The sequence below is a fragment of the Pezoporus flaviventris genome, unplaced genomic scaffold, assembly GCF_033815535.1.
Source record: "Pezoporus flaviventris isolate CSIRO_AGI_PZ_B2104156 unplaced genomic scaffold, CSIRO_AGI_Pfla_v1 ptg000001l, whole genome shotgun sequence".
NCBI classification, from domain to species: Eukaryota; Metazoa; Chordata; class Aves; order Psittaciformes; family Psittacidae; genus Pezoporus; species Pezoporus flaviventris.
This window is the reverse complement of record NW_026892549.1, coordinates 4,357,274-4,385,219: the sequence shown is the minus strand read 5'-3', so window position 1 is coordinate 4,385,219 and position 27,946 is coordinate 4,357,274. Positions and strand designations below refer to the sequence as shown.

Below are 27,946 nucleotides of genomic sequence, written 5' to 3'. Positions count from 1 at the left end.
GTGGCAATCAGAGAGGAACAGAGCAGGAGGACAGGTTCGTGGTGTGCCTTTTTAAACTGGGGTGAGGTAAGCACAAAGAGAAGAGGCTGAGGGCAGGGGGTTGATGAGATGGTGTTCATCAGCGTGGGAGGTGAGCCAGGAAAAACTTCTGGGAGGCCAAGGAGATGACTTGAGCCTTTTTATCTTCTTATGCTTACTTCATGGCTATCAGCAGTTGGAGGTGCCTGGCATCTTCAAGCTGGGAAGGTGGAAATGAAATACATTGTTGGGGGTTGCTTTCTGGGGATGAGAAAGGCACTTTTGATAACTGAGAGCAGCAGTTCTGATAAGTGAATATATGCCAGAAAACAGCTCTGCAGCCAAGCTTGGCTGAGCAGCAACTAAAACAAAAATGCTCTAAAAGCTGCCTTTTTAGTCAGGAAAGGTGTGGTAGGGTTGGGACAATGGGAAATGTGGTACTTAATTAACAGCCAGATCCTGCTGCCATTAAAGTCAGGCAAACTGACATTGACCTGTCTGCTGCAAAGTCCATGTGCACACTGTTTGTACATTCCAGAAGCTTGAAAACTATTGCATGTAAGTCCTGGGGTGAGAGGATACTTTACTGGCAGATGGCAAAAATACTGTGGTGAATGCAAGGTTTGTATCTGTAACAAAAAAAAAAAAGTTGATCACAATTCTTTTATCTGATCTTCTTCCTTTATTTGAAGATCTTAAATCAGATAAAGCCCTAACACTGTTCCAGAAGAAATGCTTTATTCATAGAAAATAATTTGTTTCAGTGCAGGAGGATCTGGTCGGGATTTCATGAACTGTATTATATAGGATATCAGATTAACTGTCTTAATGAGCTCTTTCTGCATTAAGGGGAAAATTAGCTGTTATTGGTGCAAATAATGTAGGGTAAAGAGAGCATGGTCTTTGCTGGCTGTGTTCTTGAAAATAATGTAGCTTGAGGATAGATAATGCTGTTTCAAATAAACTTTTTCTTCGCTTGTTCTTGCTGTTTCTTTTGCCCTTCCCAGGCTAGTGGTGTGAGAAGCATGTTTCTTCTGCTTCTAGACAATGCTTGTTTTGACATTCTGTATTCTGCTTTTGGTTGTTTTGGAGGAAATTTAGAATCTCATTTGACTTGAATGGAATCATTATGGGTATAAATCTCTCTGAGGAGAGCAGCTGTGTAACCAACATGACAACCTGGATTGTGGTTTGGAATTAAGGCTTCAGTCACAAAGGGATGTCCTTGTGCCGAACATTATTTTCTTGGGTCAGTGCTGGGAGATCAGTCAGGGGATTGTGTTACGGTATTTGAAAGGTTTACTGTTCTGTGGCAACTAGAAGAGCTGAGAATGAGATGTTAGGAAGAGTCCATCAGCAGATACTTGGTTGTCCATGGACCTGCTGTAGGGTCCACATTCTTTGAAGTGAGGGTTGAGTCTTGGCAGGGAGGTTGATAGGGATTGAGCTACGTAAGGCTGGGAAGGGTTCTTTGCCGCAGGATAATCTCTCCCCGACAGGTTCAGTGTTTGTGGATGACACACTTAAGCTGCATATGAATATTGTTTTCATCTCTGTGCTTGTCTGTTTTGAATCTCTGCTGTTCAGTGCTCATTTTGGGAACAGTTGCATACCTGTGAGATGGATCTTATATTTTTTACTTTTATCTGGCATCAAAAGATTAAAATGAAACTTGAAAAGAAGCATATGCTCTTCATTTGACTTGCACAGCTAGCTTTTTTTTTCTTAATGCAGTGAGCTACAGTTTTCTGCTGAAAGCAGGTTTATCCACATGCATCAGGAGTCTGCTAGGGCAGAGTTAGGGGAGACAAAATGTTCTGTTCTAGTGGAGCTATAGGTCTCCTATTTTTTATGTTCTTTTGTTGGAAATGAGCAATAAGTGGTATGTCAGCGCTATGGACAATTGAGCCTCCCACATTAGTGTTTATGTAGTTTTCTAGGCCTGGTGGATCTTCATCCGTGGTTGTGGCCCATGCCTTGTGTAGTGTTTGCTTTCATTAGGGGATTTATTTGTCTAGAATATTTGGGTTGGAACATTTACTGGGCTCCTTTAATGCAGATAATGCTATTTGATGCCCAGTATCTAAAGCTTTCACTAGAACTGATGTGTATAATACTTCCTGAAGTCTTGCTTATTAGGAGGAGCCCCCTCCTTCTCCCCATATCTTGCAAGATCTGATTTAGAAATAGTGCCTATTTTTCCCTACATGTACTATAAATAGTTGGTTTGGGGATTTACTGCTGTTCTGATTGGCATAGTTAATGATCCGCATATCTTGAAAGTCTTTGATGCTAAATCAAAAGAAAATAAACTGATTTTGGAAGGATAAAATGAATGTAAATTATTCAATTCTGTAGTGCTTTTCATCCAAAAGTATCTGGAATCACTTTTCAGACCAATAAAATGGCTAAACCCATCATAAACCCATCAAGCATGCTGCTGTTACCTGCGTGAACAATAAACTTGGCACAAATGTGTTGCTGTCTGTCAAGGGAGTTAGATTGTTTTAAATATTGATGCTCTGTTCTTTAGTCAGCAGGCATTAAGGCAGAGGTTGTATTTAGTTTGTAGTTCACAGATAAAGGTGTAAGGCAGTCTTACAGGGAAAATTTGGCAATGGGCTAGTGAACTTTAGTTGTCTCTGTACTTTGAGCTAGTCCCTGGACTGCCAGTGAGTCTGGAAGCTCAGCTCACAGCATATTGAACAGAGCTTCCAAAAGAGGAGTGGGAGAGTGGCTTTTCTCCCTGCCAACTCTGGCTGTGCTGAGGGTAGGCCCTGCTGAACTGCATCCTGCTGAGCTGCATCCCTGTTTCGGTTGTGCTGGTCCTGGTGGCCATGTGGAGCCACGGGAACTTGGTTCCTGGCTGATGGTTTTACTCCCTTTACAAACGAGCTTGTTCTGATCCTTGCTGGTAGCTGAAGCAGTCCTTTGCTCTCAGATACAGTGTTGTCCAAACTGTGTTAACAGGTCTCTTCTTTAATTAAAACCAACAAACCAACCGAAAAAGCAGAACAACAAAACCGAAGACAACCACCAAACAAGGCTAGACAGGAGGTAAGATGATGCCTCTCTCCTGCTTCCTTTGACTTGAGTTTATAAATTTTTGTTACCACTCAGTATTTCTAGAGCTCCCAAAATCAGATCTTGTGGCACTTGGCTAGAAAGTTGTGCAGGGCACTTGCAGCATACCCTGCCTCCCTTATGGCCTCTGGAGAGGAAACTGCTGAAGGTATAAGAGGATTTGCCACAACAGTCTTACTGTCTCCTGATTCATGTGGAGAAGCTCTTCTTTCTTCTCCCCTACTTGCTTCACTGGCAGTTGCATAGGGTAGCTTGGCTACTGGGCCACATTGTTGCTCTGCCTGTAGTCTCTGCCCACCACAGTTCTGGCAGCCTGAAGCTTTCACTTACCAGGCTGGTTTGGAGCTTCCTTGGCCAGCTGGGATGTGGCAGCACAGAAGCCTGGTGTACAGTATTGTCACCCCTCTGTGGAGGGAGAAGTACAGAACCAGTGTTAATAAAGCACTTGTACCAGACATGGTGGGAGGGAGCCCTCCTCTGTCTGTGTGACTGAAGCAGACTGGCAGGCAAGGTGACTAGTGGAGAGGAAATCCCTGCTTATTTTTCACACTCTTCATTTTCTGCCTTATGTTTCTATGAAGCTGTAAGTCACTCCCAAAAGAATGAGGGCTGCTCTACACATTCCTTTTGAGAAGGATTCCCGTGTGGAAGAGAGGCTGGGTTGGTGGCTTGCTAGCCTTGCCCCTTTAGGTATAGGAACATGATTAAACTTCTGCAGGTGGATTTTGTGTGTGTCTGAAGATTACAAGTTAGAAACCATCTGTCTGGGTTGCTGAAGTGTGAGCAGCTGAGTGGGAACTGGCTCTCTGCTGGTGTAAGGGTTTGTTGGGAAAGCAGATGCCCTTGCAGGGATGAGCTCCAGGGGAAAAGGTGTTTTCTGTCTTGCCCTGTATATGCAGATGCTTCTCCAGGTTAATGATGCTTTGTTCCCCCAGGTCTCAAGGAGGATGTTTAAAGAAGAGAGAAGTGTATTGGCAGGATTCAGTTGCTGGACCTGGTTTGTTTGCCCAGTTCCTAAAATCAACACAATGAATTCACTCAGGAGCCATGGGAAGGACTTAGTTGTTGCTGAGCTGGCATCCCTAGCAGCAGTTGATTGTGGTTATGCCTCCAGTATTTTGAGTTCTTGGGAAATAAGTAGAGGGCAGTCTTGCCATTTCCTCCTTCCCAAACATGTTGCATAGTCCAAGTTTGAGAGAAGAAAACTTCTCTTGCAGATCCCTATTAGCCAGCTATTACTGCTCCCAGTGTGGCCTGTGAAGGAACTATGTGGATTTTCTTTCATGTGAATAAGAAGAGAGCGATAGTAAGGAGTGGTTAATTGATTAATACTGGAGAGCCTGCCATTGACTCTCAGCTTGCAGCAAACCCCTCTACCTCCTTTGGTTGCTGAGGCTATAAAGCAGGTGATAACAAAATCCAGGTGTGTAAACCACAGGTCTGCACCACAACCAAGCATTTCAGTGTAGGCAGTCAGAATAGCAGTCCAGTATATTTGCCGAGTGGCTCATGAGATGAAGTTGTAGATGCCTTGCGGGCATGGGCAGACTTTTTTTTTCCATTTTCATTTATTTTTTTATTATAAATATACATATTATATATTTTAATATAAAACATAACTGTTTTGTTATTATAATTAATTTTATCTTTTATATTATTTATTTTATTATTGTTTGCTTTTTAATATTTATTTTTATTTATTATATATTATAATAATAAAAGCATGTCCTGCTTATGGTATTTGCAAGAAAAAAGGTGATGTAGTACTTGCCTGTAGGGGGTTGTGATCTGTGTTGAAACATGCAAGAGGAGAGACTTCCAGCAGCAATGTGGAGCGGCCCACTTGGAAGTTTCTTGCACGTTTTGTTCATCTGTGTTCAGGGGAAAGTTCTGAAGAAAATCTGTTGGAATGTTCAGGCACTGCATGTGATTTCTTAGGAGGCCTTAACTGTGAGCTAGACTGTACTTTTTCCCCCAATGGTTTTAAGATGAATAGGCATTGTAACAATGTGATATTAGTGTGTGTGTGTATGTGTGTATATATATGTATATATATATATGCTGAAGTGTATGACTAGTGTATTACTAGTGTGGTAATTAACATCTTTTGGTGCTCTCTGCCTTTATGGTATTCAGACTATCCATACAAGAAGACACTCCCAGTGGTAAGTTCTGAAATCAGGTTTCTCTTTCCAGGTGGCTTGGGCAGTTTATTATCCTCACTTGTATGAGGAGCAGTGAGTCTGGTTGAAGGTCTGAGAGCACAGGTTGTGGACAGCTTGAGTCAGCAGAGATACAAGGCTCCTACGTCATGCGGGAGCTGAGTTGTTACGGACTTGGCAGCTGGCAGCTCTGCCACTGAGTGCCTCCAAGTGTATAATGTCTTTTCCATCTCATGAGTCTCGTTGAGGATACTGGTTGTGTAAGTCCACTGTGGTGATTTGAAATTAGAGGCTGATGTCAAAATCTCTAGCTGGGGAGAATGTCTTAAGATCACCGTCTTTCTTGCTCTCTTCAGAGCCAGCAGCTAAAGATGATGTGAGGTCAATGCTAGAAAACATTCACATCTTAGGGTTTCATGTGGCGGTGGATTTTAACTACATAGAGGCAAGACACTTCCCATATTGTAAAATTGGGGAAATAGTGCAAATTCCTTTTTTGACGCACTTTCATACAATTCCGTTTAAACTTATCCCAAATGAACTAAAAGCACTACAAGCCTAAAATGAACATTACATTGATTTGAGTGGCCTGGAGACTTTTTTTACAGGGTTTAGCTCACTTAGTGTTGCATAAGTGGGTTCAATTTAGTTGCAAAAGGGCTGGTTTGTGTGTTATTTTGGCTTTAGTGGCAGGTCTTGCTGTGGCAAACCAGCACAACTGAGTCACAGTGAGATGGAAACCAGGACAGAGCATACTGAATATGTTAACATTGATTCCCTGTAGTGTGGTGCCCAGCATGCGTGGTCTGCGAAGTCAGATGTATGGGTGATTAGAAAGCTGTTCTGAATGGCCAAAAGCTTATTAAGACTATTGTTTGCTATTGAATAATGAATGTCACAAGTATGCAGAGTTTTATTGGGTCTTGGAGCAGCTCAGCATGATAGAATCCGAGTGCCTCCTTACATCCTTCTTGCAGCAAGGAGGAAGCTCTTACATGTCCTCTGTGAACGAGTGCTTCCCTTGTTTGCACTTTTCAAGTCTGGACCCAAAAGTTTTGTCAAGAAGAAAAAATTATTTGTGTTTAAGGCTGGTGTCATTGGTGTAGAGCTAGTTAAGGAACCTGCAGGGAAAGAAAGGATGGATATGGTTTGGATTTCAGACGCAGAAGGGAGCGTCTAAAGGTTCATTTTAGCATTTATATAATTCATGGTTGTACATGAATCGTGAGTTTAGCCAGTTAAAAGGTTTTGTTAATCAGGGTGTCAACCTTACCCTGGGAGTGACTTGTATTTGCTGGTGTAATCTATGTCTACAGTGGATTGCTAGTAAGAGTCCATTGTCACTTTGCCTTCTGTTGTTCATAAAGGATGTTTACCAACTAGTATCATAACTTACTTTGCTGATACTGTATTTCTAGTGGAAAGGAGGAAATTTTGAGGCTTTATAAGTACCATAATGTAAGGGACTTCAGGAAGTAGTCAAACCCAGTTTCTTGTTCACAGGACACAACAAAAGGTACCCAGATGTGTCGTCAGACATTTACCAACCTATGCTTAAAATACATCCTTTGAAGACTTTACAGCCTTCTGAATTAGTCTGTTTGGTACCCCCATGCTCTTCATGCTTAATTTCCTTTCTAGCTAATCTAAGAGGATTTATCTTTATCCCTTCTCCTGGAGGATATGGGAAAAGTTGATCACCACCCTCATTCAGGTCTGTGCTAGCAACATCTCCAATGTAGTTTCCACTACAACTGTTTACCTGTCTGCCAGATGAGGCTAGTGCTTTGTGCTTTGTTCTGCAGTGTATTGGCAAAGCTTTTTGCCAAGGCTTCCTATAATTGCTACATCTGGTGTGGTTCCGCATTAAGGGCACACTGCTCTTTTCATCCCAGGAAGGTGACAAGTAATTGAAGGGTAAAGAAGAACAAAACCTCACTGACCTGTAGACAGATCTGCTGAAAGGCAGAGGCGTTGTTTATGCCTCCCTTTGGCTGAGGGATCATGTACCCTTGGAGGTGTAACATCCTCATTATTTAACGTTCTCATAAAGGAATCTTAAGCCATTTTACATTATCTGCTCTGGTTTCCAGCTCCACTTCTGAAGCTGTGTCATTAACAAGGAGGAGGTGGGGGGAGATGTGGGATGAAGCTTTGAAGGCATTGTCGTGGGCAGAGGTACTTTTTGTAATCTCTAGAAAGGCACAGCATGTGGCAGGGAAAAGAGCGCACTGGCAGATGGGGTGAGTGCAGCTACTGTCATACCAAGGAGACAGTGTTGTGAAGCTTTCATGCTGTGGCAGACAAGTGGGTCACAATGTTGATTTATCACCCTGGGTAGGAACTTCTGCTGTGATCAAGAATGTGACGATATGAATTAAAGGCATTTCTGGAGAGGGGACCAATAGGAAATGGTAGATTTGATCTGTGTGCACAGAGCGTTTTGCCCTTGGAGACAGAGGGCTCAAGTCAGTTTCTTCTTGTTGAACAATGTGTGAACAGCCTGGAAAGCAATGGTGGGGAAGAGAAATGGTCTTGGAGGCTTGTTCTCTTGGCTACAGCAGAAGTGTTCTGGACAAGTCAGCTGAGATGTCGTTTCCTTTGGTGGCCCCTGTGCTTGTGAAATGTTGTAGTCATTCAAGATTCATGTCAGAAGTGACTAGTGTTAAAGGGGCATTGGTTTTGTGCTGTGTCTGTTCAGCAGTTATAGTCTTTCCTAGCCATGCCTTGTTGGAGCTACCTTTTTGGTATTCCTCATTAGCTTTGCAGCCTGAGGAAGAGTGCACCTTGCATGTGCACTGAGGCATGTGCACTTCATGCTGAAACACTGGGAGAGGCCACATGAATACAGTGAGAGCTTTAAAGGAGCAAGTGATGGCTTTTGGGCCTGCCTCGAAAGAAGTTCCTGAACTGCAATTACTTGAGCAGAAAACTGTTTTGACTTGTGCTCATCTGCTTTATCTTGGTGGGGAAGGAGAGCTACAACATATCTGTCAGCTCCCTCCTGAGCATGGTACATGCTTGGGTTGCTTTTTGCTTAGCCGGGTTATGGAGACACCCATGTCCAAGGTGTAAGGCCTGTGTTGGTTTGAAATTAAAATTCTCCAGTCATGGTCTGTCAGTTAAATGCCACCAGGCTTTTCTGTGGGACCTTTATCACATAAACCTGCTTTTCCTTAGACTTAACTAAAACACAGAAATCTGAAGGTGTGGGGGAGACTGTTATGATAGGACTCCAGTGGGAGGTACAAGTATTAGAGCCACTGGACTGACCTTCAGGCTTTTACTGGGTGGGCACAGTGGTGAAATCAACTCACTCAAGACTATTTAGGCCGGACATGTTTTGTAGCAAAAATGAGTCAGTGGTTATGTTGTAACAGTTTCTATCAAGTTTGTGTCATCTAGGTCATCCCATAGGGTTCCATTAAGATCTCTTCTGATGATGCTGTTTGACCCCTCCTATGCTTTGACCAGTTTGCCCACCTCTTGGCTCAGACTGCGGGAGCTCTGGGTGTCGGTGGTTCAGCCCTGCACCTCCCATGTGCGGGATGAAGACCTGACCAGAGGCTTGGGAGGTCTGTCTTGTGGTGTCCAGGGTCGACTGAGAGGGCACTGTTTTCTCTCTGTAAAGTCAGAAACAAAAGTTCTGCAACTCCTTGCAGAGACAGTGTAGGCTGGAAGGGTGCCATTTGCCTGTGTGCTGCTTTACACAGGTGGAAGGAATGATGAAATCAGTGCTGGTGTGGATTAGTGCTGTAACCCTTCTCAAAGCCTCCTAAGAAGGGATTTTGGACTAAGTTCTGAGGAGCAGGGAGCGAGATTGCTTTCTATGGGTATTTTGCCTGGGACTTTCTGTTTCTTGCTGGGGACAAATGATAAAAGGGAGGTGTTGATGCAGCCATATCCTAACTTGTAGTCCTGATTATCTAGTGATCAAGGAGAATTTTGTGGAAAATTAATTCAACTGAATTCATCTGTCTTGCAAAATAAGGTTCCCGCTATCTTCGATTATTTAATGAGTCACTTAAACCATCAAAGCATATGTAAGGTTAGCAAATAATTGAGCAACTTTTAAAGAGCATATACTCTACCTAGTAGATTGAAATGGCTCGGAAGCTAGAAATCTGTTTCTGGAATTATTTTTCCCCTACCTAATACAATTTAGGTGATCTTAAATGTCTGAATTACATCATCCAAAGGTAAGCATTGTGCAGTGACTGCTCATTTGCCTGCTCTGTTTCTGGAGAGATTGTGACAGCTGGCTTTGCATTCTGTGTTTTTGCTGGCCTGGTGAGTGAGAATCTAGCCCATAGCAGCAAATCTGAATTCCTTACCCTGGTTGATTTTAAAAATCAAGATACATTAAAAAAAAAAACCACAAAACAAAACCCCACGAAAACCACAGTGTAGGGCCTGCACATCTCTTGCTTTTCTTTTCTTTAAAGAGTTAATGAAGAATCTGTGTTTTGCTTCCATGTTGCTTTAAGTTTGTGGCATCTTGATGTATGAATTTGAAGACAAGGAGCAGAATGTGTATGTGTACTCTCAAAAAATTTCAAGTCCTTTGAAGGAGGGAGGAGAAATATCTTTAAATGGTGATGTGAGCATATGAATAGCTGTGCTCAGATTTTTTTTTTTTTTCCTGCATGTACAGGCTGAACTTTGCTTGTAACTGGATTGCATGCTGGCACAATCCCAGCACTGCAGGCAGATGTATATGAAGCAGCCAAATAATACTCCTTTCCAACTACAGACAGCACTGCTAGACCTCAGTGTGACAAGTTTATGATAGTAATAATGCTCTGTAGTTCCAGATGAACATATGAAAACTCTTGAAAAAGACTAGTTTATTTTGCCTGTCCTGCTAGGGTGCAGGAAAGTGCTATTAACCTACAGGAGAAAAAAGAGGAAGGGCAAGAAGAGATGTAACTATAGCTGCATCCCTTTCCTAATTGGTGGTATTCATTTTGTGAAACATTTAGCAGCTGATCTGCTTGTCTGTTCTTACAAAGGCCATACTGAATAAAAAGCAGCCACTTGATCTCTAACCTGCACAACAGGTGGTGTTATCCTTGGGCATCACCATATCTTAACTCCTTTCTTTAAATGATGTTTTCTAGTCTGATAGTTACTATCTGTGAAACTAAATCTCCAGTTCTTCTGAAGTAGTCTATGTGCCATAGACAGCAAGAGACATGCCAGCAGCAGTCTCTCTTTCCTGGACAAAGTTGTTATTGACACAGACTGCTGGAGAGAGGAATAGTAATTGGAGCCTATCACTGCGTGCGCCTTTGAACTTTTTACTTTTATCAGATGATGTCAAGTTAAACAAAACCTCCTAGATAAAGAAATCAAAGCCCAATGCCATTTCTTTCTGAGAAGAGTGTGCCAGTTCCTGCTATAGCTGCCAATATTGAAACTTAAAATTTGTGCTGATCTTGCTGCCTGATCCATGTCATGGATCCTTCATACCTGCATGAGACCCTGTGGAAGTCCAAGATTGTCATGGGTCAGAGCATGTAGCTGGAGTCTTTGGGGACTACAGATTGTTGCCCGATTTATACTACTGTACCTAGAGAAGGATTAAAAACATAAAATCAGTTTTGCTGTTTCAGTCTTCCAGCAAGCTCATTAAATCAACTAAAGAATTGACAGGCCTGCTTCAAACTAGAATGCGTAGAACTGTTTTGGAATTTAATGAATGTTTGAACTCAATGACAGCTCAAGGCCTATTATATTAAGAATCAAGTAAACCAAAATGCTTTGTGGAGATGTAACCAATCTGATCTAATTTCGAGCATTCAGGCGGACTTGGTGTTGAACTAGCTGGCCTTTGGAGACTCCTTCTAACCCTGTTTTACTGATAAGCCCTATTCTTATGCTAAGGATTAAAGAGCTGTTGTGTCATTTAACTTGTGTGGAATGTGCAGTAGGGCTAGATGGGATGGGAGGAAACAGTCTGGCATCCTTTTCATGTCGAATTAATGATGGCACACTGTCATGTCCAGCTTTTTGTCTTGTCTTGTTTAAGAATTCACAACAGGTTTTGGTTCTGGGAGTTCCCCTTCTGTGTAAAAGATGTTGCTTTATTTAAGACAAAAACTAGTACTAATGAACCACTTCAGTTTGAAATAGGTGCCTTAAAGTCAAGGCACAACTTTTGAAGCTACAGGAGCAGGAAAGCTTGCTTAATTTCCAGCCTATATGAATAAAAAGAAGAGATGGTGTTGAGTGAAGAGGTTTCAAAGATGTGAAGGGGACATTTTTAGAGGCCTCTGGGTGCCGCGTATTTCAGTTTAAGCTGGCACTTAATGTGCGCTTTAGAGAGCTCCGCCAAGCCTCCCTCCCTTACAGTCTAGTCTCTTGGAGACAAAAATAATACCTGCCTGTGGTAACAAGGGACACATGAGTCTCTTGAGTTTCTTCCTTGGCAAATTATAACTATTTCTATGTTTCTTTAACAAAACCTGTTAATTTTAAGAAGGAACAATTTTCTGCAATGTTGGGATGAAAAAAACCCCTCCCTCACCCTAAAGCATGGCACAGCATCTTTTACTGAGCTATATTCTTTTTTTAATAAAAGTATGCTGTGCTATTAACTGCTTGCATAAATGCATAGTATATTCTGTTCAGCAGAAAGCTAGGAGGCTGTTCTTGTTAGCAAGTGTGCAGTGAGAACAGACATCTGAGAAAATACAGAATTACAAACCAAGGCATCTGATCTTCTAAAATCACAGTCAAAAACGCTGATTTAAACACTTGATTCAGCTTGCCCTCTGTGCTGAAAATAAGGATGGGAGTTGTAAAGGGAAGAAAAATGTAAGTAAAAACATTATGAAAGGTGAGTAGAGCCTGTCTAGGAGGTACCTGCTTCATCTGGCTGCACTTTCCCAGGGTGTCAGCTGTTTGTACCTTGTGCTGAATAGAGTGGCTTCTTGCATTACATGTATAGCTTCTGTACCTCTGATGTATTTCAGCTTCTTAAGAGTTCTGTTTGAGGATAACTAATCCAAGAGTTAATCATTTAGTTGAACATGTAATTAATTCCTTTCTTGTATTAATCCACAAGAATTTGTGGAATCCTCTAATGTGAGGGATGCTTGTTTTGTGTAGCTGTGGCACTACAGCATTGATAGGAGCTATTTGCCTGACTTACTTAAATGTGTTTCTAGAGCTGGAAATAGAAGCCGTACTGGATGTGGTTTGTCCCTATAATTTTCCAATTGGTTTTCCACTTGTACTGTCAGCTGCTCAGATGGCTTGTTTCCTTCCCTTAAGAAAATGCTGACTCCTTCAAGCCATACAAGATGACAAATTTGTTTCTCTTCCCTTGAGGTGTTTCTGGATTGGTTTTGTTGCTTTCTTGTTTTTTTGCTCTTTGTTGGTTTTTTTTTTTTTTGTGTTCTATTTTTTTTTTTTTTTTCCCTGTCAAGTGTCTCACCAGTTTCACAGCTCTGGAGACTGGAATTCTTCAGCCACAGGAACAGACATGGCTTAGGTACTAATTGAGCTGAATCTTACCAGTGTCAGCCCACCCTTGTACCTCAAGCTGGATCTTGAATCACCTATTGCTAGGTTGCTCATCTAGGTCTACCTATGGCTGGGCTTCCACAGGTACCAATTGCATGAGGGTTTTTGTCACAGTGGGTTTCCAAGAGGACTACAATAGCCAGTGTAATGCATTCCAGGCAGATCTTGTTGAACAGCTGTCTTGTGATGATCAGTCATCCATTTCAGACCTGGCATATCAGGCAAGTAGGGTGATGTGAAGTGTTATGTGTATGGAATTGGGTTTTCCAGGCAGCTAATTAAAAAAGCCGCAAATACACAGCTGAACTGCAGCACAAGTGCTTAACGCTTGGTGCGTGTCATGTTCTACTTCAGAGCACTTCTGCAGACATCCGCAACCTCTAAATGTCAAGGCAAGAAACCTACCCTTGCTTGTGTGTGGATGGATACCCTGGGTACTTGTGGGTAGGTAGCTTGCCTCAGATTGCAAAACCTTTTTGTGTGTCTGACCGCATGCCATGCATCAGTGTGGCCCAAGGGTGTGGCCTAATTTAGATTCATTGTGCTTTACTATGCTGTCATATAACTGAGTATCTGTTGGAAACAACTAAAAAGGCGTCTGTTTTCAGTCTGAGGGAGGAAAACAGATGTTTTATTGTCTTGTGAGAGCTTTGTAGAGTGATGTTCAGCTGTTGCTCCAGATCTCGGTGATGACAGCCAAAAGGGTAAGGAACAGACATATAGGTCACATAGGATTGAGGAGAGGAACATATTTAGTAAGAAGAATTCTTATCTCCTATGTGTTAAGTGGCTTGTGGGGTTTAGTTCTGGAGTGTGTGGAAAGCATTACCCTCAAGTTAGCATTAGCTTTTAAATGGGCAAGGACAGAGTCTCTTTTCTATGTTGATTATTTTTTCCTAGGCCAGACAGATCAAATTCTTGGAAGATAGCTACATGCTCTATTAAAGATGATGCCCAAGTTGATCAAGAACTGTGCGAAGAGCTGAGTGTTAAGAGAGCCATAGTTGCGAGAGGCTTTCATGGGCTACACACTGGTTGGAGCACAGAGCTGGTTGGATCTGCTGTGCCAGAAGCTGTGTACAGAGAACTGTGGGGTGCTAGGCCTAGGCCAGTTGTGGCACTTCTCAGTCAAATGCCCTTGTCCCCTTGCAGGATGACAGTTGCTCATGCAGAGAGTGACAGCTGACCAGTCTGCACATGGGCACTAGTGCCTATCTGCTGATCTGAGGTCTGATTCTGTCTGCAAGGCACACTTGGGAGAGCTGGTCAAGACTGGGACTGTCCCATTCCATGTTTTAGTGGCACTTTTTCTGGGGTCCTGGTTTCAGCTGGAGTTGCTGGTGTAGCACTCATAATAAACCTGTGGAAGCCTTCTTCTTAAGTTGTTTGACATGCACTGAAAAACAGCATTTAACTGAACTTTGGGAGAACTAAGAGGAGTGAAAAAAGAAGAAACTGATATATTCAACAGCTTAAACCAGCAGCTGTCTTCACTGACCTGTATTGACAGTACTGAACCGGAAGTTATGAGAAGTGTCACATTTAATGTTTGGGCTGTGCTAGACCTTGTGGCTGCTGTAGTTTTTGGGTTAGGTCTAGCTCAGCTGCACCCCTTATTGGTGTAGGAAAGACTGAGACTTATTTTAACCTGTGCCTTTAAGGGTCATCCTCTAGGCTTTCCTGAATGGGTCAGAAAGGTGTTTGAAATGCAGTCTCCAAGGCTTCTATGTCCTGTGAAGGATATACTGCTGAAGATTTCCCTTAAGGGTAGTGCTTGCTAATACCGCATGGGTCACTGCAGCTTCACCAGCCCTAAGGGGATGGGAGCAGAAGGTGTGGGTCCAGCAGAGAAGGGCAGCATGTATTGAGAGATCCTCTATTCTTGGAAATGATGCTGCTTGGTCCCAGAGGCTGGTATCTGCTTCTTGGCACATTTAGCTCTTTCCTTCATATATCAGGGTCCTGCTTGGTTCTGAAATCTCTTGAAACCTTAAATTTTTGTTTTGTCACACAGGGTTTTGAAAAAATATGCTCCTGTGATGCTAGTCGCTGGAAGAGCTGTCCTTGAATTCTGAACAGCACTTGTTGGGCCTGTCATGCTTAAAACTTGTCTGAAGATCTGCAGCACATGCTGCAGGAATACACTTCTTTGTTTTGGTGTTTTCTTAATAGACAGCTTTGCTTGATTCTCTTGTTCCTGAGCTGCTGTGCTTGCTGCTGGGACAGCCAGCTGTGCTAGCCTCATGCTGTAAGTTGTGTCTGTCTGCCCTGAGAGGTGATTTTTCTCTGGCTGCAAATTTTTATTGCCTTATGGTTGCAGGTGAGAACAAAAGCCTCTTGCTTTCACTTTGTGGTTAACCCTAGTCTGACTTTCATCTTCCAGCTGCCCTTTCCAGCATAGTACTTGGTGCTGTTTTTTCTGAATTAGCAGAACATTTGGGTTTTTCTATTCAGAGCTATAAAACCAGTTGGTCATTTACTTGGTTGTTAGAGCACTACAGTACTAGCAGCACTTTGCAGCAGTTCTTAGCAATGGAAAGTGAAGAAAGAACTCTTCAGGAAGAAACTGAGGGGGAATTCCAGGTATGGATTTTGTAATTATTGAAGCTGGAATTTAGGCAGGATTGTAAAAGCCATTGCCTATAAATTGAGATTGTTAGAAGATTTCCATGTGGCTAGTTGGTCAGAGATAAAACTTTTAGTCTCCTCTGTATGAAAACATGTCAGTGGGGTAAAGCAGTAGCTTTGCAAGAACAGGATTCTTGCTGAAGTGATGCATTCCTCTGTGGAGGAAGCATTCCCTCCTGCCAGCTATGGCCCCCTTCTCTACCTAGCACCCATCTCTTCATTTATTTGGGCTATTGAATTTCTTCATGCAGCTTACAAAGGCAACTTGAGCCTTTTCTTCTTTTCTCAGTTCTTCATTGTTGTTATGGGTTGTCTGGAAACTTTTCATGGGTATAGGAGTGTATGTTGGATGCTGCGCAGGCAGTTTGACTGTGCAGGGCTGGAAACTGCTGCAAAAGCTTCAGATCTTAGGGTGTTTCCAGAGTTTTGTGAAGGCTGTGGCTACTGAAAATGCTGTTGCACTCTTTAATTGTATGTGTTCTTGTCTTCCCAAACAAGGAAATAAAAAAAGATTCATTAGCTGTCATCTAGCAAGAGATGCCAGCATGTAGTAACTACCCTCTACCCTACTCATCTTCATTTGACTTCTCACTGCAGTGGCTGCTTGGCTTCCCTGAGAGATCCCAGCTTTTTTTGCACATTACCAGCAGCTGGTGAGTCTTGTCTGTGTCTGCACCTATTTGGAGCCCCCCTCATGAGGCTGTCATCACTGCTTTGCAGGATTGCTGTTCCTCATAAAAGCTCATATTGAATGGTGTAATCTGGAAGTGCAGATGCTCAGAAGGGTGGGATCTAGTGGTCAAGGTGGGTAGGTGGATAGTTGAGCACCCTCAAAATTTTCACTACTCTTGAGCCCTAAGGGAGCAGAGAGGACTGTTGGTGATAATCTGCTAGGTTGTGTTTGCCTTGTTTTTTCCAGATGCTGTCTAAACCCTCAGAAACATCTCTGTTTCAATTTTAAAATGTGCTGAGCACTTTCTATTCCTGTAGGTGTTAGTGATGGAGTCAGGGTCAGTGCTTCTGTGCTAGGAGCTTTGAGGTGCTCCAGCTAATACGTTTCTGCCTTAAGGCAGATTACTAGTGTGATTTCTTGCTTTCTTTGTGCACTGTAGTAGACTTTTGCCTCTAATGGAGGAAGAAGACGCCTTCATTAAGTAAACCAGTCTGGTCTGTTAATAAGGCACATTGCTATACTAGCAACTTACTAGTTGCCATAATAAAGGCGTTCAGTTTTCTCATGAAAAACAAAGGGTGTTGCAATGGCTTTTTTCCTTTCCCTCGCATACTCTTCTTGTGTTTCACATCTTACAAGCTCATTGTAAGATGCTTCATTTTGGCTTGAGCTTGGGGGATGCAGCTTGTCACCAAAGCTACAAGCTCGTTCAAGGTTGTGGTGGGCCTGATCCCCAGCTGATGCATGCAGGCATGATCTCATTGCTGCTCACAGCTCCAGCCATTTTTCCTTATTGGCAGAGGACCTGGCTGTAAGTGCTCAGCTGGGGGCAATGGAAAGGTACAGAATAGTGGCAGTGTTTGTGACTAAGATACTTAACTGCTTTGTGGTGAGAAACCAAAAGCAATAGCAGTTGGGAGTGCAGGTGTTTTTGTTTTGATGTCGTTTCACATGAAGGCAGTAAGCAGTGAGTACTGCCATGTAGATATCCATACCTGTAGGGTGCTGCAAAAACAGGACTACCTTTCTGAAACCATATTTGCTGCTGCTGGATTTCAGCACTGTTTGGGTAATTGTGACAGGAAACTGTGGTTTAAATATGGACTCTACCTTCAACTGCAGAGTCTCCTGATGTGTTACCATGACACATGACACAACTGAGCATGGACTGCAGTTTGTGTCAGTAGTGATTTACCTGCTCTGTCTCAAGCTTTGATTTGCTCAGGATAGAAAAGCCACCTGTGCTCCACAGGAGTGTCTCTGCAAATTTTGATTCCTTCTGTGTCCTTTGGACAGAGCCTAGTGGTCTTGTGATTGTTATATGTAGCCACTCAAGGACCAGTCCAGAATCCTTGCAAAAGAGGATGGGTTTGTTGTTGTTTGGAACTCACTTCCTCAGTTCCACTGAGGGGAGGCGGGAAAGGGAGCAATGTGCCCGGAGCTGACTTGCTCCAGCTCTTTCACCTAGGACATGCTTGCCAGCTCTCCTGGAAGCAGTTGTCCACATTTCAGAATGATCACATTCTTTTAAGCATTCCTTTGTTCTTCTCTGGAATTTGAAGTGACAGCTTCTTGCTCTGTGGTGCATTTCCTTGAGTTGCTTTGAATTTGCATGTATTCTACCAGTTCTAGCTCTCACATCAGGAGAAAAGATACCCTTGTGTCCTAACAGTAGTTGTAAAAATATATCTCTTTAGTGATAATTCCTGACAACTTTTTTGTAATACCTCCCAGTATTGCCTTGGTCCTTCTGGGATTTATTTCACTCTATTTCAGCTATGTGTTGTTTATAGTGTTTTGCTCACCTGTTCCCAGGTCTGTAAACGAAGGAGAACTTTCAATAACCAGGTGTTTGGGTCATTTTACTAGTGCTAGTGCTTCCATCGGGTGTTTTGGTTCAGCTTTTCACATCAGACCACCAGTAAGGCCTGGTAGGCTGTCACATGGGCTTTACTGTCCTTTATCACTGTCTCACAGTGCTGCAGCATTGTAGGGTAGGTGAGTTGGCATCAAATACACTGGTCCCTGGAATTTTGGGTGAGCAGTGGTCCTTAATTCATAGGTGCTGCTTCTTGATATTTACAAGCAGTGGTTTAAAAGTGCTGAGATGTGCTCTGAGCTCTATGTTACGCTGGAGCAGTGTGGGGGATTAAGGGCATGGGCTGATCACGCTTCTCCTAGCCTCAGAAGACCTGTGAGAAGTTGTGTTACTTCTTGTGTTATACAAGTGAGACGTTTGCCAGAGACTCAGATGGTTGGGATTGTAGTGTGGCAACTCTGCAATAGTACGGGTGGCTGTCATCATAGTAAGGAAGGGGGGAGACTTGGCTGACCTGTATCTGTCAGTACAGAGTGGCATTGGCAAGAGGTGCAGAGAAGATAAACTTGCAGGATGATGTTGCACAGAGGACTGAGGGGAAACCACAAGAATTGAGAACCTGGGTGGAAGTGCATAGGGCAGTCAGTTCCCCCTGGATTTTCCTTTGAGATGGTGGCAGAGCAGAGACAGCATGAGCAACCTGGGCTTTGCTGCCTCGAGAGAAGGCTGTTGTCATGGGCCACCTTCATGGGCTGGTGTACAGAAGGGGATGGATTCACAGTGGGGAAGGAAAGAGCAAGGTATCTCTGGATGTACTACCAGGAGAAAAGGTCTTCAAGCATGAGGTAGGAGAGGCCAGGAAAAGGGACATAGGGATGAAAGTTTTTGTGTGGTTTAAATCCTGTCAGGTGTGTAAGTGTGCTGCTAGTCTAATTTGCTGAAAGTTGCATGATGTACTGTAAGGAGCCTCTCAGTGCTGATACTCTCCAGTGTACAGGATCTGGCCTTCCTGCCAGGAAAGGACAAGAGTGCCAAGACATGTTCCTGAGCCACTATGTTCTCAGCCATAGGTCCTGTCTGTGTTTGATCCGATACTCCTGTGTGTAATTGCCTGATCTGGGCAGAATAACTGAGCTGTATAGGAGGACAGGAAAACCCTGTAAAAGGTTTCTGCAGCTCTTTTCCTCATTCTTCTAAATCTAAACCAGATGTCTGGTGTCTCATCAGTATCTTAAAACAGAAGAAAAGTTGCTGTAAGATTGCTTTGCTCAGAAATTTAAATTCCCACATTAGTTAAATTTTCTAAATTTCAGAGATTTAGAAATCTGTCTCTGTAGATGATGAGAGGGCATTTTTCCTCCAGGAAGCCACTCTTAAGAGACTGCGGTCCATGGGAAAACTTGCATATCCAAACCAAGCAGCATGGTTGAGGCATTGTTGTATTGAATGACAAATGAACAGCCCAGCATCCCAAACTGGTTGTGGATTTTGAAGGTGGTGTCTGTGACAGTGTATGATATCTCATGGATCTGAAGAATGAGCCGAGGAATAACGATTTCAAACCTTCCCCTCGTTCAGCTCTTTGACCACAGCTTGTAGCCATGCCAGTAAAACCAGCTGTGCTAGTGTTGCTGTCTTCCTGTTCACTAGTGTTGGGTTTGTAAATTGCGTTGTACAGCTCAGACACACATATGAGTTATACTGGGATCGCTGGGCTGGGGTGATGTGCTCATGTTGCCAGTATGGATGTGATCTTGCCTTGGAGCATGAAATGTTAACTGCTGCAATGGCAGAAGGAGATTGACTCCTCCAGTGTGGTTATGCTGATGTACAGATGGAATACTCTGCCAGCTGTGCTGACCCAAAACATGCACCTGACTTCAAAACTAAATTTGTAAATGTCAGTTAACTTTAGCTTTTGTTTGGTCTTGGGTGCCCAGTTGTGGTGGATGTTTGAGGTTCTGAGGAATTAGAAATGCTCCCTGACTGGTCAGCTCTAGTCATCAGGCAGTGGTGGGGCATTAATCCTTGCCTTGGGCTTCATGGTGTGTAATCTGATGTGTTCTCCTTTTTCACAAATATAGTAAGTTATTTAAAGTATGCAAGTGTTTATCCATGTCTTTGTTTATGAATCCAAAAGATTATCTAAGCAAGTGTTCAAAAAATCTGGTTGGATTATCTTTTCTCATTGAGAATGAGAAGCCTGTCATCCACCTCTCCCCCTTCCTCCCAGAAACCCCTGACAGACTCCAAAGTGAAATAGCCAAGCTGTGTGTCACCAGTGTTGGAGATGAGAAAATTGAGCACGTAAGCAAGCTGGAGTAAAACTATATTTCTGGCATTCCCCTTCAGGTCCCAGCTGCCAGGTGTGGAAGCCAGCAGCCAGGGATGTGCTGTTCAGCCCATCGCTGATTCCCTGCAAGAGATGTGGGATATAGGTACAACAACCACTTCTCTGCCTCATGTGGCATGGTGCAGAGAGTGCAGTCACCTCTTCCCCACTGCAGGCTGGAGCAGCCATGCTGGTGCAGGCTGTCCAGGGAGCTTGAGGCTGTGGTTCACTCTGGGCACCTTGTACTGGATCAGCTGGTGTGAGATCCTGCAGCTGTCTTCTCACCCTTCTATGGGAGTGCATTTAGATGTGTCTTGTTTTACACTGTGTTGGATGTGTTTGTCTGCTGTGCTGGGTGAGCATTTAGTGTTAGAGCAGATGATGGTAGGCTATCTGCTCTCTGATATGTGGTGCTGCCTGCAGGCCTTTCAACACCACCCAGGTATTAAAAAGGATGGATGCTTTGAGTTATTTGAAATAAGTTTTTGATGACCTCTTAACCTTTCCCAGTATAGAAAATAATTATGTTGCATCTTGGGAAGTAACAGCCTCCTTTACTGTGAATAATGGTGCTTTGAGACCTGGTAGTTGGAGGGAGGTAGGAGGTGGTCATGCTGGCAGTACTGAAAGTACTCTGAGATATTACAAAGTAGCAGCAGATGCCAATTGAGCTGAATCTGGATGGCACAAATTGCTCTATTGGCTGTCTTGGGAAACCTCAGGAGTCAAATAACCTAAGCAGCAGAGCTGCAGACCTGGAACCCTCATACTGTTGTTTTTCTGCAGTGGGTTTGGGAGGACTGAGGTCTCAATTTCTTGAGCCTGTATAAAGTGGGGGGCTAAAAGCAGCAACTGCTAACCTGGTATTTTCTCAGCTGAGGGCTGGAGGCCTCTGTGCTACTAGAGATACTGGTGAGTTGAGTCCTGCCTTGACTGGAGCAAGACCTGTGCTGATGTAAAGGCTTAGAATAGCTCCATAGTTATTGGCACTGCAGTGTTGCCTGAGATTTTGGATGCAGAGTTGCCCTTCCTGTGTCTTAGTGTGGAGCAGTGCCAGTGGTTGGCTTCCTGGGGAGGGCTGTGCTGTGAGATAACAGCAGTGGGTGGCTGCTCACAGGGCCCATCGCTGCTCTGGCCCTGTGTGACAGCATCCCTACTCCTGAGGTTCCTCCTGGTCATTGGTGTGTGGTAGTTCAGGCAGAGCTTGAGGAACTGCCTCAATGATAAACTGAGGTGGGCTCTGCAGTGCAGTGAGTCCAATGCAGCAAGGGCTGGAATTCAATTGCCAGTCATGCCCTGAGTTTTCTGTTATCTAATGGATCTGTTGGATCTGTCAGTCCAGACAGGTTTTCAACCTCCAGCAGTTAGAGGCAGGTGGCACACTGGGGTTGATAATCCATTATGGTAGGGAATAATACCTGGTCAACCCCAATGGTTGCTTCCTCAGTAGCTGTCCAAGCACACTATAGTCACTGTGTTAATTAGCTCTCCATTTCTATGAGCACAACAGCCGTAAGTCTTGGGAGGCTTAGCTCATGCTCCCGGTCTGATCCTGCAGGGATAGCTGGCTATGTTTACACTGTGCTTGTGTTTCCTTCATGTTTCACCGATGAGTTCCCCTTGCTCTTTCTGGTTTGCAGGCAGTTTGGAGAAGAGATACCCTTCTCCAGGGATCAGATTTATCCCCGGGGCACACGTCCAGAATTGCAAGCACCAGACTTAAGTCTTTGTGCAGGGTGCTGCTGTGGTGGGACCCTGATCTGACAGCCATGAGTAATGACTGGCATTCTGAGGCCCAGGGGCTTTCCTTAGAAGCATCTCTCGGCTGATGAGAGGCATTCCCTTGCCTGGGCTGTGCTGCCATACCCTAGCCGGTAGGAGCTGAGCGGGTAGTGACTGGGCTTTAGGCACCTGATGAGCATTTGATAAGGGTAGATTAAATCTGTTTGTGCAAGGTGAAAGTGGAAATGTGACAGTTTATAACAGCATGAGGAAAACTCTCCCCTGGCATATACAGATAGATTCTAGATCTTGACAGCATTCTGCTAATGATGCTGAATTACAAAAAAAGGAAAAAAACCACATGGTTGAAGGATCTGTCTGATGGGAGAAAACTGTGGGAACTGTGTGTAGAGGGTGAAGGGATATGTTGGGGGCTCGTGTTTGAGAAGTTTCTTTTCAGTGGACTGGAGTAGGCTGTTCCTTTTGCACTGTTCAGAGCTCCCTTGCTGAATTTGGAGCGAATCTCTGAGGCGAGCTGAAGCTTGGGTTAGAGATGCACGGGGTGCAGCAGCCATGTAGCTCCAGCCGGGGTGGGGGGTTAAACTCGGGGACTGTTGGGGGGGGGGCGAAGGAAGAAGAAAAAAAAGCACAGGGAACACCGCCGCTTGCAGCCGAGCCCGACTGCGTGGGTAGAGCGCGGCTGAGGCAAACACCAACCCGCGCCACGGGAGACCGCGACTCGCTGCAGCGAGAGCCGTAGAAGCGGCGGGTGTAGTGAACGCGCCGGGCACGCGCCGCGGTGCGAGGTTCCAAAAATTGCGCCACGCACGGGGCGGGCGCTGAATGTGTTGCTCAAGGCGTTAGCAGTGCTGCCCTCGCCATTCGCTCATTGGGCAGCCACGCAACCCCCAGATAAGGACGGTTAAGCGGCAGCATCCGCGCGCCTCCCTGCAGGGGAAAGCTGACAGCGCCCCAGGTCCGGGCGAGGGGCGGCGCGCCGCCAGACTCGCTCCTCCGCCGCCCGGCCCTGGGCCGCGCTCCTCTCGTTGTGGCACGGAGAGCGGCGCTGCCAACGCGCCTCCGGCCCCGGTGAAAGCCGTTTTGTCGACTGTGGGGCGCTACCCAGAGTGCTCAGCGCCACCCGGGTGATATTTGCATAAGGGGCTGGCCAGCCATGCCGGGCTGAGGCGAAGCGCGTCCCCTGCCGGCTGCCCGGCAGTGCCGGGCGTATGAATGGAAGGTGCAGGATCCGCAGGGAGCGGGGCTGCGCTGTGCAGCCCTGGCAGCGCTGCCGCAGGAGTCTGGCCGGCCGTTGCATTTCTGTGGATTACAAACCTCTGTGCTTCACTCTAAAGACTTATAGAGAGATGGCTCATACCAAAACTATCGCAGTCTGCAGGGTCTTGCCAAGTATTTAGTATACAGGTGACACAGTACATTTAGTATGCGATGTATTTTTTTTTTTTTTTTTTGTAGCTATTAAATTGTGCTGATCAGAGTGTTTTTTTTCTGATCTGCAACCTGTCCTGAAGCTTTTTTCACACAAGGTGCTTTTTCCTTGGCTTCAGTTGGGTCATGAAAGTGTTAGGTTTAATTTCTGCAAGTCAGTAATTAACCAGCTGTTAGTGCACATCATTTTCTAATTATAATTACAATAAGTACAATAATTACAATTAGCTAGAAATGTTGGCTACAGCAAATATTGAAATCGTTATGCATATTTTATGTGTATGTTGCGCATATGTATGAATTTAGCATTGAGTGGCAATTACAGTTGTTGTCTTTGTCAAGTTCTTGGTGGTGAATTTTGGCTAGTATATGTCACAGGGAACAATGATTTGGGGACTTTTCTGTTTGCAAGACACTTGTTTGTCTGTCAGAAGCCGTGAAAAGAAGAGCTGTGTGTACCTGTACAATGCTGGTATCTGAGCAGTGCTGGTAGCATGGATGGGAAGGGGCCCTACTCCCAGGGGAGCATGTGCCAGCACTCCCATCTCTTGGGTGTGTTGGCTGAGGCCAGGGGCAAAGTGCTGTATGCTATAACACCACCTGTCCTGTGCTTGCAGGTGGTTCTCCTGGGGATTGACATAATTTCTGCATTAGTATCCCGCTTGCAAGATCGCTTCAAGGCCCAAATTGGCACAGGTAAGGGCTCTGTGTGTGCGTGCGGAGGGGGGATGTCACCATTGCTCTTTTGGGATCTGCTGTGGCTGCTGTATACAAAAGTGGCTTTCTCTCCACAAGAGCACTTGGGAGGCTCTTGGTGGTTTCAGGCTCTGCTGAAGGGTGGGAGGGCTGGTCTCTCCATCCAGGTGGAGAGAGAGCAGAGGGGCTGTGCCACTGTGAGTTTTCTTTGGAGGGATTTGGATGTTCACGTTTTCTTTCCTCAGTGCTGCCAAGTTTACTTGATAGGCTGGGAGACTCTAAAGACTCAGTGAGGGAGCAGGATCAGACCTTGCTGCTGAAAATCATGGAACAAGCTGCTAACCCTCAGGTATGCTTGATAGCCTTTTGCAGTGAGTGAGTGACTGGCTGCTTAAAACGGAGAACTTTTCTGTCAGAGGGTTTCCTCCTGTGGCTCTGTCTGAAGTGGCTTCATCTCCCTACACCTTGTTTTGAGATATTTGCATCTCTTGGGAGTGCTGTTGCATGTCAGGATACACATGGGAGTGTCAGTGGATTTCCCAAGGATGAGATGAGTGGATGTCAGAGTAGTAGTTCTGGGTCTTTGGAAGGTACTTGCTTTCAGTAACTAAAAGTACTGTTTTAACTAGTGGGGAATTACGGTGAATTCAGCACAGAACAGAGAATGACAGATCTGAAATCGTCTTCCAACTTCTTGTCCTGTTCTGCTTGGATGGGTGTAAAGCTTATGTTTAAGCTCCAGAGATGTCATGGTATATATCTGCTGGAAGAAAGAATCTGTGTCTTTCCCGCCTCCTTTCCTTCCTGTCTCACCTCATTTTCTGTCTTCCACAGTACGTGTGGGACAGGATGCTAGGAGGATTCAAACACAAGAATTTCCGGACAAGAGAAGGGATTTGCCTCTGCCTTATTGCAACGCTCAATGCGTAAGTCAGAACTTCCTGCAAACCTGTATTATGTATGCAAGCCTGGTCTGTGATTCACACCAGTGCTCTCTTGTTCTTTATTCCCAGATCTGGAGCTCAGAGTTTAACACTGAGTAAGATAGTGCCACATATATGTAACTTACTTGGAGATCCAAACAGCCAGGTAAGCTTTTGGTGTGAGTCACATCTAAAGGTTGTGCTGATTGCCTTGTTGGTAAGCAGGGCTCTGTGTTCTGCCTGGTAAATTAGCTAATTGTGCTGCTGGTGGTGAGCTCTGAACAATGCTGTTCATGAAGAGCCCTTTTTGAAGAGCCCTTTCTGAAGTGAAGTGTTGCCTAAACCAGCACAGAGTTCAAAAGAACAACATGAATCTGTAGATGATATAAACAGAGCAGGAAACCTTTGTGGGAAGGGAACTGCTGTGATTTACAGTCTGAATGCAGGGGAGGCTGCAGGAAACCCTCTGGGCTTAGTGCAGCATCCTTCATCTTCAGAGATGAACCAGTCTGGGCAGGGAGGGCAGATAAGACCAGTTGGACAGCCTGGCTAGGTGTACTGCCAGAAGTTGTACAGGCAGATTCTGAATAAGGGGTGGAAGGAAAGCAAGATGTACTGGAATCCTAAATCAGCAATGCAAGCCACAGGAAAATACATGTTGGAAGGTTTCTGTCACTTCTGTATGCTTTTTGTCCTGCCCTGGACAGGACCTGACCTGAAACTAGATTCAAGTGTTAGTGAGAAGGTGGGGAAAAGGAGGGAAAGCAGGGTATAAACTTGTCATACAGTGTGTACTAGCAGGTTTTTTTTCCTGTTACCTTCCCAGCATGGGTGACATGTGATCCAGGTCTGGTGTGTTTAGCTGGAAAGAAGCATGGGGTGGCCAACTGGAGAATGGGTTTGCATTGTTCAGGGAGTTAGCTGTAGTCCCATGGCTGTTGGGGCCTCCCTTTGATGAAGAGGAGGACTGAATGTGAAGCAGCCTTCCTTTGCTGGTTGTGCCAATGCAGGAGGATAAACCTGTTACCACAAGAAGTTTCTGAGAAAGTTTGATGTTCAGGGTCTTTCGTAGTTTTTGAGTTGTGACTGAGCAAGCTCTTATTCTTCAAGGTGGTGGGGGGGTACTTGTGGCACAGGCACACACCTTGGTCCTGCCGTTGGTGAGCTAGTAAATGAATCAGAAAGTTGGTGAGGGCACTGACACGTTTTGCTTCTGCGGTGCCTCTTCTATGTGCCTGACATAGCTCATTATCCCAGTATCCAGCTGCAGGGGGAAATGGGGCTGATCTCTTGGACCTTCTCCTGGGTTTGGTTCCTCATCCCCAGAAAACCCATGCCCGAACTGATCAGACAAATGGCTGTCAAAGTGTCTCCTGGTTGAGCAGCACCTGCCCTGGGCTCCCCTAGGGCTGCTTCTGTGCTGCTGGTGCCTTCTGTGGCTGGGGAACCTGGTGCTCGGTCTATGCTGCCCTCTCTTGGTGAGAAATGATGGAAAACCACATATCCGGGTCAAACGCAGTTTTCCCTTTTGTGGTGGACATGGAAGCTGTTATGTTGCTGCTCTTTTCAGAAAGAGTAGTTGTTTTCTACTAGCATCTGGTATGACAACAGTATTTAAACTATGATTGGTTAATGCTCAATTTTATTTTTGAGTGAAACTTTGTTATTGCTGTTGTCGACTAAACCCAGTGTGATAGTAGTGGCTCCCTGCCTTACCCAGTGTGGGGTTTACCCAGTCCTGAAACTGTACCTCTGATTAACTTTATACACAGTCCTTCCAGATCATGCAGCCATGCCTCTGCTGCTGATGTGTGGGCATGGGCCCCAGGGCAGGGGGACTCACTTCAGGTGTGTGAGATGTCACTCACACACTGTTACTTCTCCCTGGTTGTTGGAGGCAGAGCAAGGCTGGGTTAGGGTCTGTATACCCAGAAACTGGGGGACATCAGAGAGTCTTTACTGAGCTGTGCTCAGAAGTCCTGCCTGGTTGCATATGGGGCTGGTGGGCAAAAGGAAGAGAGGCAAGACTATCAAGTTAAGGGCTGGTATGAGTGAAGGCAGGGGTTTGGGAACTGGCAGTGACCTGCTGAATGGGAAGGCTGTGGAGCACAGCGGGGTGAGATGAGCGCAAGTCAAGGGTTTTGTTTTGTTTTTTTTTGTCTAGGAAACAGGACACCTGTGTGTATATCTACCTGCCCTTTGACTCTTGCCTATAGGCGATTCTAGCTTTTGCCCACAAAATATCCTGTGTCTAGTCCTGATGCGTGCTGGTGCTTTGGTAATGCCAGGCCATCTTCTAAGAAGCAGAAATGCATGGCTTTGTAGGTATTTCTGTAGGCAAAGCAGATACCTTCTCTGCCTGATGGAGAAAGGGGGTTCAGTCCGAAAGGTGACACTTTAATCACATTGTGGCTCTTCTGTTGGGTGATGTGCTCAGCGATTTCTTGCAAATCAGTTTAGAAAACATGCAAAATTCATGGTGATTGATTACACCTCCCTTCGTATTTTGTTAACACAGAAACATACGTTTATAAAGTGGCATTAAAAATTGGTTTCTTTTATAACATACTAGCAATATAAGGTCTATTTGTATGTGTGTCCTTGCTTTTTTGATCTAGTAAATACATCTGTTGAATACGATGTGTGGAGTATTGGCAGAGTCAGGCGAGCTCCCTGTGTGTATCCCTATGTATGAAACTTTTCATCTTATGTCTTGACTGCCATTTCAGTTAAATTAGACCTCTTGATACTGCTAATATCTGAAATGCAGGGATGGAAGCTCCTTCCTGAACACTGTGCTAATGGCTATATTGGCAACTGTTGTTGAGAAATATGCAAATTTCTTCCTCCAAGGTAGGACAAGGATTTATCTAAATTACAGAGATGGCTGATGTCTCTCATGTCTCGCAT

At 44.6% G+C, this 27,946-nt stretch overlaps 1 protein-coding gene and 1 non-coding gene across 5 annotated transcripts in view; one reads left to right on the top strand and one right to left on the bottom strand.

The window, feature by feature from the left end:
- CLASP1 (cytoplasmic linker associated protein 1) overlaps positions 1–27,946 on the top strand; it is a 173,460-nt gene that overhangs the window by 23,082 nt on the left and 122,432 nt on the right. For all 4 annotated transcript variants that reach the window (XM_061464729.1, XM_061464982.1, XM_061464810.1 and 1 more), the window contains exons 3-6: positions 24,035–24,113; positions 24,359–24,462; positions 24,948–25,039; positions 25,127–25,202. In XM_061464729.1, coding sequence (XP_061320713.1) covers positions 24,035–24,113; positions 24,359–24,462; positions 24,948–25,039; positions 25,127–25,202 — 351 coding nt within the window. The remainder of the gene's footprint in view (positions 1–24,034; positions 24,114–24,358; positions 24,463–24,947; positions 25,040–25,126; positions 25,203–27,946) is intronic.
- On the bottom strand, positions 22,774–22,891 carry LOC133274041 (U4atac minor spliceosomal RNA). The gene has a single exon (XR_009745005.1). It is a non-coding gene; the product is annotated as a U4atac minor spliceosomal RNA (small nuclear RNA).